The sequence below is a fragment of the Anser cygnoides genome, chromosome 6 (genome assembly GCF_040182565.1).
Source record: "Anser cygnoides isolate HZ-2024a breed goose chromosome 6, Taihu_goose_T2T_genome, whole genome shotgun sequence".
Taxonomy (NCBI): domain Eukaryota; kingdom Metazoa; phylum Chordata; class Aves; order Anseriformes; family Anatidae; genus Anser; species Anser cygnoides.
In genome coordinates, this window is record NC_089878.1 from 31,048,774 (window position 1) to 31,063,390 (window position 14,617).

Consider the following 14,617-nt stretch of genomic DNA (forward strand, 5'->3'; position numbering starts at 1 on the left):
GCATTACTTCTATTTATAATTCTGCAGCCGTTTAACAGGCATGTGCCTCAGTGCACCAGGCCCACGAGGCAGCTGGTAAGAGAGCCCTGCTGGGTGCTACTAGGGGACAAAGCCCCAGCCCATGGCTGGCAGCAAGAACCCCACACCCCGCATGTGGGCAGAGGACAGAGACAGAGAGCATGACTAACGCCTCCTTCAGTCCCTACTCCAACAGCGAACCCCACCAGCGCCCCTAAAATGGCGCCGGGCTGGGAAGACTCCATTTCCCAGCGTGCCCAGCGGCCCGCGCCTAATTTCAGTTCCCGGCGTGCCGCTTGCCTCTCGCTCTCTGGTGCCGCTGGGCGGCGAGCGCGGGGGCTCCTGGGAGTTGTAGTCCGCATGGCTGCGCGGCCTTTGGCGCCGCGGCCGGCCTCTGCCCGCCGGTGGGTGTGCGGGCACTGGGAGGGCAGGGCCGCGGCCTGCGGGTGCGGGGAGGCAGCGGGGCAGTGCGGGGCCGCTGTGGGGATGGAGGAGTGCCGCGGGGGTGGCTCCCCGTGGGGCGGCAGCCGGGCCTCGAGGGGGTCGGGGCGACCCCCAGCTTGTAGGGGGGGGAGCAAGGAGTGAGCCTCGTTTTGTGCAGAGGGTGAAGAAAGCCCCTGGCCAGGCGCTGCAGGAGGTGGGCAAGGCTCAGGGCGTGAGGGGGCGTGTGGTGGGAGCCTGGTGCAGCCGGCAGAAAGCCCTTGGGCTGCGGATGGGCCTTTCTCAAGGCAGGAGCTGCCTCCCCGCTTTGCAGCTCAGTTTGTATCTGCTCCGCGCCGTGAGATGCACAAGAACTGGAAGACGGGCGGGGAAGATGGGGTGTAGTCCCATCGTTGTTGTTAGGTACCAGAAATATAAAACGCTTCCTGCGTAAGACCTCACAGAGGCTTGCTGCTTTGCCTGCATTTGTCTTCGCAGGCTATCCCCATGCTTGGCAGTTTTATCAGGACTGGTGACTGCTAGGGCTTGCAGAGGAGGGTGCTCAGAGCTGTTAGGAAATGGAGGTTTTCTCGTTTTTCCATACCTCTTGTCTATGTGGGACTAGTATGGAAAGCCCTAGCGGTGGTTATCAGCGTTTGCTCACTGATACTGGTTCAGCATTGGTCTGACAGCTAGATTTTTGTGTAGGAGCAGCTACAGTAATATCTAACCACAAATAATACTGAGCTGTCAGTACGATAAGAATTTTGTTGGGGACAGGGTTGAAACTTCCTGTTTCTCTTTGCTGTTTTCTTATGTAGGCTGGCCTCCACTCCTGTAAAGAAGCAGGTGCCTCTGTGATTAAATACTGATGCGGTTTTGATTCAGGTTTGTCTGAATTGCTGAAGATGTCATCAGGCCTTACAGAAGAGCAAAAGAAAAGAATCGAAGAGAACCGCCAGAAGGCTTTGGCTAGGAGAGCAGAGAGGCTAGCAGCACAGAGAGGTGGACAGGTGGGGGTTGCTGGACCTCAGGTAAAAGAACAGAGTCCAGGCAATTGGGGAAACTTGAAGCAAGAAAACAGTCATGTCAGGTTCATTAGCCAAGGCCAACAGAATCCAAACAGTCCTGTGGAGCAGAAGAGCTATCTTCAGAAAAATTATAATCATTACTCTGCAAACCAACAGATGGCTGGTTCACATGGAGAGCAACAAAAGAATTGTTCAGAGGACTCGAAGCAAGCAAGTGGCATTAAGCAGTTCCCTACAACGATCCCAAATTCCTTGAGTTATTCCCATCAACAAAACTTGGATGCTGATGGTCAGAAACATGGACAACAGGCTTTAATTAATCATGGTACATTCCAGCAGCCCACATGCTACCCAGCTTCCAAAAACCCTGCAGAACCATCTCATCCTAAATTAATTGATAACGGGCACCCTGATGGTATTAAAGATTTACAAAGTTGGAGCAAATCTGCCATAAAATATGTTTCAGCGCCGAGCAGCGCCACCCCGAGTGATTCAGAAACACTGATAAACAGAGGCAGACCAACAGAAAGCCAGGGGGGAGGTGGTGCCTTTCAGGCCAGTGGTAAGGTGCAGAAGCTGACCAGCTCTGCTGGTGCAGGCTCTAGTTTTGAAGCTGCCTCTCACAAGAAGGCGAATAACGTTACAAAAGGAAAATGTGTGAAATATGGGGAAGACCGTTTCCTGGTTGAAATAGGGTATAATGCTGAACTCATTGCTGTGTTTAAGAAAATACCAAGCAAAAGCTATGGTAAGAATTGATTGTTTGCTGTTATATCTGTTTTATGTTGGATCGATCGAAGTTTCAATATCAGCTGGAATCGCAGTAGCTGTGTGCCCTTAGTGCAGCTGCTGTTGGGGTGGAATGTGTGGTATTAATGGGGGATTGCGAAAGTAAAGACAGCTGAAATTGGAAAGAATTTCTGGGTGTAAATATCTTGAGCTTGGATTTAGCCAGGAAATCAGAATTTTTGCTTTATGAACAGTGCTCTAATAAGTTTCGTGTTGGTCGTCAGAGCCTTTTGGGAATGAAGGAAGAGAAGTTATCCATGAATTAGTATGGGAAAATGGGTCACTTCAGCTGTAGTTCAGAGTTGATGGGCTGGCTCTGTTAACTGGGTTATTGAGAGTAGTGGAGTTTCCACCTTTTCAGCTTGCTTCTGATCTTTTCTCCCTGCCTTTATTTGTTACGTTCTACTTTTGTTTCCCCCCATATGTTGCTGCTGCCTGTGAATGATTGATGCATTCTTCTTGCTTTAGTATTGATGTGCCCTATGGCTTTTTTTTGGTGTCAGGTAGCTGTAAGCCTGTGCGTGCTGTTTTTCAGATGTGTATCAAGAAGTTTGCATGAGTAGAATGAATTCTATCTTGCCTGGCATGAACGTTTTATAGCACCGCTTTATTCTACCCTAAATGACTCATATTCTGCCCTATTTTAGATCCTACTATGAAAAAATGGAATTTCAGCCTGGAAGATTACATCAGTTTCAGTAAGTAAATGGACTGTTGAATGATAAAAAAAGATCTAAGTCTTAACATCCCCCCTGCAACCTTTCCATAATTGTTATTTAGCTTTGTTATTGTCTGGAGTCATAAAAGAAACAGTGCTACTCAAACATAATGCCTGTCTTTTAGACTTCTAGCCCATAACATTTTTCTGACATGGTGTAGTATATTAGAAATAACTTGATTTTTGAGGTAGTATAAATGCCAAGCATGGACTTAATCCTGCACTTGCTGAATTGCTTAGGAGTCAACAAGCCATATCATAGGGAAAATATCTGCTGTGTGGATACTTCATATGAGTCTGTATGGAGACCTGAGCATGTTCCTCTGGCTAACGCTTAATTTCTAGGTCTATTCAAGTATTTTCTTCTTAAACATATATTTTTTTTACCTTTTTTCCTGTTAATTTTGGGTGTCAGAAAAGGAAAAAATGCAGTTCTTTAAAGCTCTGAGTGAGGCTGAAAATGAAGTTGCCTTTTTTGACATAGCAAGAATGATTTTATCTTTTTCTCTACTGTCATTTTGTTCTGGAAAGATTGAGAGATGACAGAGGCAAACAGTTCAGGTAAGCTTTTCAAAAGCACGTTGTATTGAAGCCAGTGATAAATCACTATTGATTTCAGTGGGAACAGAATTGGGCCTGTGTTGAGCACTTTGAAAAACCCACAGATGAGTGCTGGTATTTTAGCTTCCCATGTGGGTTGCCACACATTCATTATTTAAGTGCTGCTGGTTTACTTGAAGTTTGTCAAGCACAGATGAGAGCAGAGTCTCTGCACCAAGAAGCTTGCAAATGAAGGGAATTTTTTTTTTTTTTAAATCATGTCACGTCGGGCTTTTTTTTTCCTTAAACCATCACAGTTCAGCTATAACAATAAAGACAACATATGGGTATAGATTGGCAGAGAGACAGAGGGGAAAATGTGCCGTTAGTTAGCGTTGTTAGCCGTGGTCTTTGACTAACAGCTGGAAAATTGATATGTCCCTTCTCTCCCCATGCCCTGGCATCATGACAGCGGTGGTTGCTAGTAATCAGTAAGATAGGAGCCCAGATGGCTGGGGGAAGTACAAGTCTAGCTGCAAGATGTGTTAGAATAAAGGGTGATGGACTTAAATTGTAACAGAGGAGATTTGAGGTTTTGGACTAGATTCCTTCCTAGAGTATTACGAGTATAGGGCATTCCTACTAGATGAGGTTGCATATCAGAGGTCCACGTGAGACATGAGGCAGATGTGCTTAGATCTTTCTCCTTTGCTGTTTGCAGAAGCACCTTCCAGCCTTTCCCTGCACATCCATATTGATCACCATACCCCTGTCCCTTCAGCTTCTTAAGTGAAAATACTGGGTAGTGACTGTGCGATTTACTGCTCAGTGCAGTTCTGCAGCTTGCCTGCACTGGCCTAGTGAGCCACATTTTGGGACTGTTGATAGCAGAAGCCTAACACAGCGACAATACTGGACGGGCCTTAGTTCCCCTATTCTCACATGCTCCCCCTGCCCCTGCTGCACGCTCTGTGCCACCACTCTCTCTATTCTTCGTCCCTGCAAGTTAAAGCAAGGCATAATCATTCCCTTTCAATGCGAAGGTGTCTGGCTTGCTTGTCATCCTTTTTCCAAAGCATCCTGTGCATCTAGTTTATCTGTGTCCTTTGTTCTTTCTGTGTTATCTGATGTTTTTTCTTCCTAGTGGAAGCAGCAAATCGACTTTCTTCAGTGATTCTGGCACCACTGGAAGGAGAAAATGTGGTTGGCTTGGCATCAGGCTCTCGTTTCAGTGACGGTGGGGTTGATGTGATGGCCCTCGTGAAGATGTGCAAGAACTGGAAGAAACCCTCAGCCCTCGTCAAAGGGAAGTGTGTGCTGATCTCTCGCTTCCGGTTTGAGGTTGATATTGGGTATTCTGCAGAAGTTATTGGAGTGTTCAAACAGATGAATTCTAGAAATTACGGTGAGTCTGTTATTATTTTGATATTGTTTGGGCCGCTTTTGGAGTGCTGTAGATTCAATTCTGAAATGAAGAGGCATGGATGGATAGCTATGTTATTATGGACAGAGAATTCAGTCTATTTTAAGAGTTGTGACAGTGTTTGTTATAACTATTGCAGATGCGAAGACCAGAAAGTGGAATTTCTTGCTGGAGGACTATCCCAAACTGAGTGAGTTGCAGTTTTTTTTTTTTTTTTTTTTTCTGGCTAAGGCTATTTTCAGGGGTGGCAAATGAATTGTAACTTCATTTCTTGGACTGAGCCTTTCCGCTCTGGGGAGATGAATGGCTAACGAACCACGAAATGGGTATCTTCCCCTTTCGTCAGACTTTTTTTTTTTTTCCCCCCAGACTCAACACTTCATATATGTATATTATTCATGGCAGCCCGCTGGGAGGGTGGCCCTGTTCTATAAGATTCTGTGCTGAATTTCTGTACAGCTCCTTAGAGGATATGTCTGTATTTGCCGTCACAAAAATCTTCCTGCTTATTATGTACAGCAGCTCTACTTGAACTCTGAGGAGCTGCAGGAGAACAGATTCCTCTCTTCTCCTGCCATATTTGAACAGGTAGGCATGGTGGCTGCTAGGCCTTCTTGTCCTCACAGGAATTCTGTCTTACAGACTCTTTTTAGGTGTGCTCCTCTAATCCTCAGCGCCAGCCTGCCCCTGATGTTTTGCTCCCTCTTGTGCACGTATCAATTTGTAAACTGGGCACAGCCACCCCTTCCTCAGAAAAGAGCACAGAGCAAAGCTTACCAGGCTGTTTTACTTCCAGTTCTTCCTCTTAGTTAGCTACAATATTCCAGTAGTGTGCACAGGGTCGTGCTGTTTTGTTTCACACTCGGCAAATTTTGTCTTTCAGGTCAGAGCACTGGGTTTTCAAGTCAGCTGATGATTTCTGTAACAACAGTTCATGTGTGGGCACAGTCTGGGTGTTGACTCTAGCTGGTTTTGTTCAGCATACGTTTTCCTGTTAATAATAATGTCTTTGTAGATGTCACACGATGTTAGGTTTCCAGCTGATGTACAAGGCAGGTTGGAATTCAGCTTTCTCCCGTAGCTGTATTTACTGTTGGCCAAACAAGAAGAGCTGCTTGTTTCTCTTGCAGAAGTGTGCAGATCTGCTCGAAGTAGTCGTCTTGATGCAGAATTTCATATCCTACTAGAATGCTTCAGTGTTAGTTGATAGATGCTTAAAAGACAGCTTACCAAAAAAATCTTCTCAAGAACATCATTTATTCTTCTCTCAAGTGGAATCAAAGAACACGGTATTGCTACAGCGTTCATTTCTTGGCAGAAGTTGACTGGTAGACTCCCGCCTTAGTACACCAATGCCATGCTGGTGGAACTGTGACTGGCTGAACTGAAATGCAGAACTCTGTCGTTGTGGGTTTTGTTGTTGTTTTTTAATGGATGCCACTCTGCACAACAATTCCGTCTAAGCAGCATGTTCCTAGCACATCTGCTTCTTAGTTGTTTTTTTTTATGTTTAGTGAAGTTTATAGAGTGCTTTGAGATGAATAGCATTGTGCAAGTCCTAAGTATTATAATTGTTATTTATCATTCCAGTTGGCCTGCTGTGTTTGCCTTGGTACTTACGGGAGGGTATGTGGCTGTGGAATTTGATTGGGGTAGGCTTCAGAAAGATAATAAGCGAGGTGCTCTGCACTCATCCTTAGAAAGCGTGTTGTGTAGGGCTGAGCATTTCAGAGCTGGAATGCTCCATGTAGTTTTTCTTCCAGTGCAGGCCCATGCTTCCATGGGACACTGAAGCGTGCTTAATGACTCTCTCTCTGTGTCTATGATGCATGCCTTCGGAGTGTTAGTAATGGTTGTAGGGCTGGAAGCTACATGGTGAGGCCTTGTAGGAATGGCAGATCATGAAAACAGTTGTGTGCGCCTGGTTGGAGGCTCTGAAACTCCAGGACTGGAATGTTCACAGACTTGGATTGCAGTGAGAGCTGATGATCTCACGCAGCTTGCTAGATCTTTTGTATGTGCAAAGGGCCTGATCCTGTAGCAGGAGCTAGGTAGTGAGAACAAATGCATCATCTCCCAGTCTGTCACTCTCTTTGCTACGCTGGCAGGTTTACACATTGCATGAAGGATCCAGAATACCACAGATTTAAAGAAAGCAAAACCAAAACCTGAACCCAAAACCTCCAGAGATGTTCTTGGGCAGTGCCGTTTGTGAGGGCATTTGAGGCTTCCTGTAGCATGTGCTTTTCTGAGGAACAGCATTAGCTTTGTGCCTGTTCATTTACCTACGTCAGGGAAAAAAAAAAAAAAAAGGTTTTTTAAAGGCTGGTTGCCATTTCCAGCAGTGATATCTGTTAGTTTGGAACTGTTTGTAGAGGTTAATGTCTCTTTGCCTAGTTGCTCAGTCATCTTTTTATATAAAGGTCACTTCAGTAAAAAGTGTCTGTTGGATGAATCATGCTGGTGGCAGATATATCTTAATCACTCTCCCAGCTCATGTACAGAACAATAGCAACAGAATTATCAGTGAGCAAATTGTAGCAATTATGCTAACACGTAGCTCAGTCTGTGAGTGTAATAACAAGCTTGTGCTCTACTTCGGGCGGAGAGAGTTCCTGCTATTGAAGAAGTATAAATTAAACTGGAGAGTTTAGAAAGTTTGGCCATTGCCCAACCACAAATGGAAATCTTTTCATATGTATATTCCTTCGAATTGCTTTCCCCCTTCGTGTGGCAGGGGTCCATAATGCTGCTTTCCTCTTGGAGATAACTGAAATGAGAAACCTGACAGGGTTCTGGAGGTGCATTTGCTACTGGTGTAGTGAGTTCTTATTTCAGTGTGCATAGCACTGGTCATTTTTGCAAACAGGGTTGTTTTTCTGTCTTCCTGACTTCCTGTACAAACCACTAAGTAAAAGTGGCTCCTCACAGGAAAGGATCCGTGCACATGCCTTTGTGCTCCTAGTGTACAGGTGTCTTGTTTCTCAGTCAGTGGCCAAAGATTGATTACTGAGCCTGATTTCCTGGTCCCCACTCACTGCATGTTTGAGACCAGTATTTATTTTCATAGAAACTCACAGCTGGATTAAAAAGACATACTTTTCTCCTTTTGGGATGGGACAGGGAGGCTGTGAAAGGGGCCTCGTGAGTCAAACGTGAGTAGCATTGAGGGATTCAGGTGGCTGCCTGTGGGCTGGTTCTGGCCTGCAGACTACTTCTGTCCTGGTGAACGGTGCGCGCCGGCTGAGCAGGGAGTTGCTGTTGGCCCCTAAAGGACGGCTGGCCGAGTGCCACTGACAGCGTGGTGCAAGGATAGGGTCTCTGAGTCTTGAGGCACTGCCCCGTTTTCTTACCCAAATATGCTGAAAGCGGGGTGATGTGCATTTTAGTCAGAGCTGAACCTGTGTGAATTTGGGTAAGAGGAGAAGAGTTTTCAAAGCTGAGGATTCATATGGCCTTCTTTAACTGTCTCAGGTCACTCCTGATCGTGTACTCAGGGGTGGTAGAGACCTCAGAGAAATGTAATGCAGAATCCCAAGGTCAGGATCAAGGTGCTCTTGCTTTCTAGGCTTCAAGAGCTCTTTTGTTGCAATCCATACTTTTATTCCTGAGTAAAATGTGCCCTAAACTGCCCTCAATGTGAATAATCCAGCTCCAGCTGTATTAGTAGCAATCATCTCTGAATGATGGCATCAGACTTTCAGTTTTTTATAATCAAGTCTAAATACAAGGGGAGGGGATGTGATTCATCTTGTGGTGCTGAAATAGACTTCAGGGAAGAGGCCAGGCCAACACCTGCGCATGATGCAGTGCTTTCTTGAGCTGTTTCAGGGTAGGAAATAATGTTGTAGATGAGGTCAAGGGATGTCCTCTCGTGTCAATAATGTAAGTCACGTGTATGTCACCTCGTCTGATAATAAACTGCTCTGCTCTTTGCAGTGAGAATGTTCCAGAGCCTCGCGTCTGTACAAATGGAGCCACTTCCCGAGGCAGTAGTACAGACCTTCGCTGCTCAAATACAGAGCTCCACGTCACCAGCGACAGACTTTCCCGATGCTGACCTCTCAGTAGTGGACTCTAAAATTGTGACAAGCCTCATGCCCTTTCAGCGGGAAGGTGTGAAGTAGGTCCTTTTTGCATGCTGTTAAAGCTGGTCCTTGCCTGGAATTGTATGCTTTATATTGGTGCCCAGGCCACATTCTCTTCCACAGAGGGCTCCACATTTCTCCAGAGTCTTGGGTTGTCGCACTCTGGGCTCTTGGTTGTTTGGTGTGGTTTGTTTTGTTTGATTTTTTTTTTTTTGAATGACACATCTGTTCGTTTCTAGCTAGAATTCTTCATCATGAGTCAGGACAAAAATATCATTTTGCTAGTCTTAGAGAACTGTTCAAATGGTACATCTCTGATCTCTCTCCCACGATTCAATATGTGCCTAATTGTCATATGATTTTTCTGTAAGGTCATTTTTTTTACCCAAGTGACTTTTTTTTTTCCCTCCAAATACTAATGTACATGGAAAGTGCCAGGAAATGGGACTCTGGTCATGAAAGGCTTGGAATGACTAACTGTATGTAGAGAGAACCTTTTAAATGTCCCTCTCTGTGCTGTATACAGCCATGAGTTGCTGAATTCAAGATGCAACCCAGGAAAGTCTGTATTTACTGCTATTTAAATGGCATTGTTGTTAATATTTTCTTAGCCCAGACAGAACATGAATAATAGCATGGAAAACGTGCTTTAAATAATTGTAAGGTCTTACATCTACTTCTTGCATGAAATCAACGTCTCTAAGGTCTGGGCTGAACCATCCAAGCTTTGGGAGAAGAATTTTGTGAGCTGCTTACTTATGTTGAAACTAATTGAGAAGATCCAGGTTTACTGAAGAACCCAGATTACTTCCAGGCAATTCACGTTGTAGGCTTATCCTACAAAACACCTGCAGTTTATTGGGTACCATGCAGCAGGCTAAAGATATTTACTGCAGTTGATGCTCACTGTAGTGTTGTCCACACTCTGCAGAAGGATTTTTTTCTGTTTTTTTCCTCAATTTTTCTAGAAAGTGCTTCCCATCTGATATAGACAGTTGTTGAGTTGTGCTCATCTTGGACACCAGGAGAGACGGTAACCCATTTCTTGACTCTTATTTCCCCCAGTTTTGGAATTTTCCGAAATGGCCGTGTACTTCTTGCGGATGACATGGGCTTGGGCAAGACTATCCAGGCGATCTGCATCGCTGCCTATTACCGAAAGGAATGGCCCCTGCTGGTGGTGACTCCTTCTTCTGTGAGGTTTACGTGGGCAGAGGTACTGTGAGTTTAACATTACGTAGATGGCCAGTAGAGGGCATGTGTGGTGGTTATTCGGTGTTGCAGCCTGTACAAGTTAAAATTTTAAGATGATGTATTTTAAGGGTAAGAAAGTAAAATCTGTACTTGTTTAGAAACTTAAGATGGGGGAAATTGCTTGGCATTGGCATTGGCCATATGATACAAGCCTGCTTTCTTTTACTGGCTGATATTGTTTTTGCAGTCCAGCTGATCTATTGAAAAGATGGAGATCTAGAGAAAATATGTCCTGTGAGCCTTTGTTAACTTTGTTTCTGCAAGTCAGCCAGCTCCAAGGAGGCATTTTACTCACTAGTGCCGAAGATGATAGTTGCATTGAAGCAACTGTCTGTTGTATTCAATTCCTTTATAACAGGACTTAGATGCTGAGCTTCTTGTTATTCTTCCTTCTTTTCAAGAGGTCCCATTATCATCATCACCAAATATTTATCCTAATATGTTTTTTAGCATGTCCACTGTATGATGCTAAGTCCTCTGAGCCCTTTATCACTGTTAAACAGAAGCTCAGCGAAGCTCATGTGGTTGGGAAGTGTGATTTGTTGGAAGAAATCACTGTCATGACTGAGGCTCTTTGGTTGCCACAGGCTAGTGAGATGCTCATTGCGGGAGAAAAATGTAAGCCAGATGTTTTAGGTTGGTAATTTTATGTCTGAGTCGGAGAGGATGGGAGTTTAGTCTTCCCTGTGATGCTTCATTGATGAGAAATGAAGGTGGGGATTTACTTGCATTTTCTTTTTGTTCTTCTTGTTCTGTAATTTGGTCGTTAGAGCATCTCGGCTCGTGTTTTCACATCCAGTAGTGCAACAAAACACTGGGTGGCAAAGAAAAAAAGATCTGAACGAGGGAGTAATGCTCATCGTGTTTCAGATGGGAAAGAAAAGGACTTACTTCAAAGGCCTGTGGACTTGTGATTCAACACCTAACCTGGATTCAGGGCTCCTGTTGGAGACACTGGGAGCGTTCTGGGGCCTGGGTTCTTGAAGTACTTGGTACCTGCAGCTAAACTCCTACATCCTGCTCCAGGAGATTTAAGCAGTATAAAGGTTTTCTTCTTGAGTGCTTGATTTCCTCTGCCTATGCCCTCGTGACTCCTCAGGAGGCCACTGTGGGAGATATTTGCTAGGATGTTTGCTTTAAAATTGTCTGTGTTGCTTTGAGTGTGTGAAATACCTGAGTCCAAGGAAAATGCATTGCAGAAGGTGGAAGAAGGTGAAGTTTGTTACGGTCTGTAACCTTCTCAGTTCACTTCCGCACAGATGTGTTTAACATGGAAGCTCTTGTTGTGCCTCTGGAGCTGAATTGCCAGAAATTGTCTTCATCTCAGAGCTGCAGGATTTATTTTTAGATTATCTGGGCTCTTGGCATTGAGTGCCTTAATATTTTAAGGTGCAATAGGAAGCTAGCAAGAAGGTGCAAGTTACTCTTCGGTGAGAAGTGCTGCAGGCATGCATTTGGAGTTCAGCATCATTTTTTTTTTTTTTTTTCAATTAAGATTCAGATCTTCTGTTCAGGGAATTTCAAAGTACTTCTTACAGGCAAAGTTCAGCATCAAGTATAGGATCGCTTTTATGGTGTGAATGAGGCAAGTGACCTTTACAAAAGGAGAGAACAGTACAGTAGGAGCTTCGAGATACCTTCCCACTGCTTCAGCCTTTGGCTCAATTCTGTGTCGCATCAGCCACGCGTTTTTTGGTTGGAATCTAACCTCACCCATGTGGCGGCATATTTTGTTTGTGGTGCTTATAGGTGGTGCGTGGTAGCCAGTTGTTAGTTTCTCACATGCTGTTGGTATTTGACTCCTCTGACTGCAACATGTAGTTGCTGAATGGAGGAGAAGAATGAGGCTCGGGGGATTTCCGCAAGTGAAGGGCCTGGAGGCAGAGATGTTTCCCATCACCACTGCTCGAAAACATTTCTGTAGGGACCAGATCCTGATTACTGGAGCCCCAGCCAGTCCTCTGCAGAGCAAGGTCATCAGGACTCAAATGTTGCAGGGAGATTGGTGTCCCTGGGGTCAGGTTTACAAGGGAAGGGGCGGGTGCTCAGTACCTAACAGATGGGTTTGCAGAAGGATGTCTTCCTTATGGGGTATGGAGCATTTCAAGAGGTTGTTTTGAGCGACTATTACCACATGAAGTTCATTTGCTGTCATAGAGCAGCTGGTGTGGTGTTGGCTTGATCTTTTCTTTCTGTTTTGTTGTTGTTGTATTTTTGTTTTTTTTTTATTTTCTGGTATACTTTTTAAGAAGCAGGGCTAGTAGAAGAGTTTTTGTTGATCTGGATGTGTTATACTTTATTGTCATTGTGGAGTAAACATTACTGTAGTAAGAGATGTTTACCTCTCAGAAGTTTGTGCTTCACAGCCTAAGTTTCCTGTTGAGTTGGGAGAACTAGACACTTGCCTGTCGATAGCGTTCGTTGCATTCTCTGTCTGTGAACATAGCAAGTAATATCGTCAGGAGGTCGCACCCATTTCTATTGCAGATCATACTTTGTTTTCAGTGAGGAGCAAGAATAAATCAATTTTGAGCCTTCCTGGCTGTGGAAGGTGGATTCGGCCTTACAGCCCGGGTGCCATTCTTGATGTTCCCATTACTAGCAGTGCTGCCATGGGAATGCTGGTGGCCCTTTCTGTTCCCTCAGCTCGTGTCCGATGGTGGGTGGGGTGGGTCCTTGTTTGAAGCATTCATGTTATAATTTGTGATGGGTTTTGTGATCCTGACAGGGGATGTGAGCACCAGAATGAAATTACTCTCTCTTCTCCTCCAGGCGTTTCACAGGTGGCTTCCATCCTTGAGTCCAGGTAGCACGAACGTCATCGTGACTGGCAAAGACAACCTAACAGGAAGCTTGATTAACATCATCAGCTTTGATCTCCTTAGCAAGATGGACAAACAACTCAAGAGCGCTTTCCAAGTAGTCATTATTGTAAGTAGTACACCGGAATTCTGAAGTTAATTATACGTTGCAAGTCGTGTATCCTTTGTGTGGTACTGCAGAGAAGTGTGAGGCAGAGCTTTTTTAGGACTGAAACTATCTTGTAATCGTGGCTGTGATCACAGCTCTCCTCATGAGCAAAAGCAGTAGGATTTTATGAAACTTTTTTGATTTCTGAGGCTGTATTTTCTGTTTTAATGGTTAAGGTACATCTTTGGTTTCATTGTGGGTAAAGCATCAAAAAACCTCCCCTTGTTTGGGTTCCACTGACAGCGTGCATTAAGCTTTCTTCGGTCACAAGTATCTTTGCTTTTGTAAATTAGTTTGAAATCCGTTTTTTCCACCTTTCTAGGAGTCATGGTAAAAGGCATTTTTCTAGATTCCAGTTAGTAAAAATTCAAAACACGTAGTGTTTCAAATCCAGCTTGGATAAATAAAGACCAAAAGTGTCTACAAAGCTTCCTGTGTTTCGTGTTCTCAGGCTAGCTTTCAGTTAACAGGTGCACCTGTCCCCAAAATTATAAACCTTGGAACATAACAGACCTTTTGTTTCTCAGCATCAGATGGGAATATGGGAGTTGATGGGGGGGGGGTGGGAGGGGGGAGGTGATTGGAGACCAAGCTGCTCATGAGAGAATTGATTTTTTTAATTTTTTTTTTTCCCTTTTCCCCCCAAGCCACTCTCAGGGTGGAAATGCAGATTGTTATCTTATTTGGGCTGCTGTTTTCAGGAAAGGGACTCAGGCTCTAGGGCTACTATACTGGAACCTTTTACCAGCCCTGAGCTGGCAAATGTTCTTTCTGTGTGTTTATGTGTTCAGATACGGACACTGTGTAAGTTTTTACAGACGCTAGGAGTTCTACTGAGTGCTGAGCTTCCCTGCTTTTACTCCCGATATTCTTTTGCTGACTGGGGCCAATAATGTAGCTTATTTGTTAATCAGGAGGGAGAGGACTGTGCCTGGGAGGCTAAGCAGTTGTATTGTCTTTACACGCATGGTTGCTTGCTCATCCAGACATGGAGAGATGAGAATGTACCTTGGAGGGTGCCGATTAGATTTTGTGTCCAGGTTCTGCTTTGCTATAGCAGAAGAAATGAAGCCTGTTTGGGGGTGATGTCTCAAGTAGGAGGCTATTATCCACCTGGTGAGCCCTATCAGCAGAGCAGTTGGATCCTAATTAGATTTCTTTTTTTCCTTGTTGTTTTCATTAACCCTTCAGTTAGGGAAGTATCACTCTGTAGGCCTCCCATGTTTGCTGCATTTAAAGGACACGCAGGGGCAAATGAGCATCAGTGGTGGAGATGATGTTCCTCTTTCTCCTCCCCTTTCCATCCGCCTCTGGTCACTTGCCTGGGATCATTTGAAATTCGTGGCTTTAAGGTTTGATTTCCATT

At 44.7% G+C, this 14,617-nt stretch overlaps 1 protein-coding gene across 3 annotated transcripts in view; it reads left to right on the forward strand.

Annotated features, from left to right (window-relative positions):
• The first annotated feature begins 297 nt into the window (after positions 1-297).
• SMARCAL1 (SWI/SNF related, matrix associated, actin dependent regulator of chromatin, subfamily a like 1) overlaps positions 298-14,617 on the forward strand; it is a 40,226-nt gene continuing 25,906 nt past the window's right edge. For 2 of the 3 annotated variants that reach the window (XM_048046978.2, XM_066999162.1), the window contains exons 1-8: positions 298-422; positions 1,260-2,217; positions 2,906-2,956; positions 4,661-4,921; positions 5,079-5,129; positions 8,879-9,062; positions 10,093-10,243; positions 13,054-13,212. In XM_048046978.2, the coding sequence (XP_047902935.2) occupies positions 1,347-2,217; positions 2,906-2,956; positions 4,661-4,921; positions 5,079-5,129; positions 8,879-9,062; positions 10,093-10,243; positions 13,054-13,212 (1,728 nt within the window). In that variant the 5' untranslated portion in view covers positions 298-422; positions 1,260-1,346. Of the gene's footprint in view, positions 423-635; positions 656-1,259; positions 2,218-2,905; positions 2,957-4,660; positions 4,922-5,078; positions 5,130-8,878; positions 9,063-10,092; positions 10,244-13,053; positions 13,213-14,617 lie in introns of those variants that run through there. The other variant, XM_048046979.2, reaches the window with a different exon arrangement.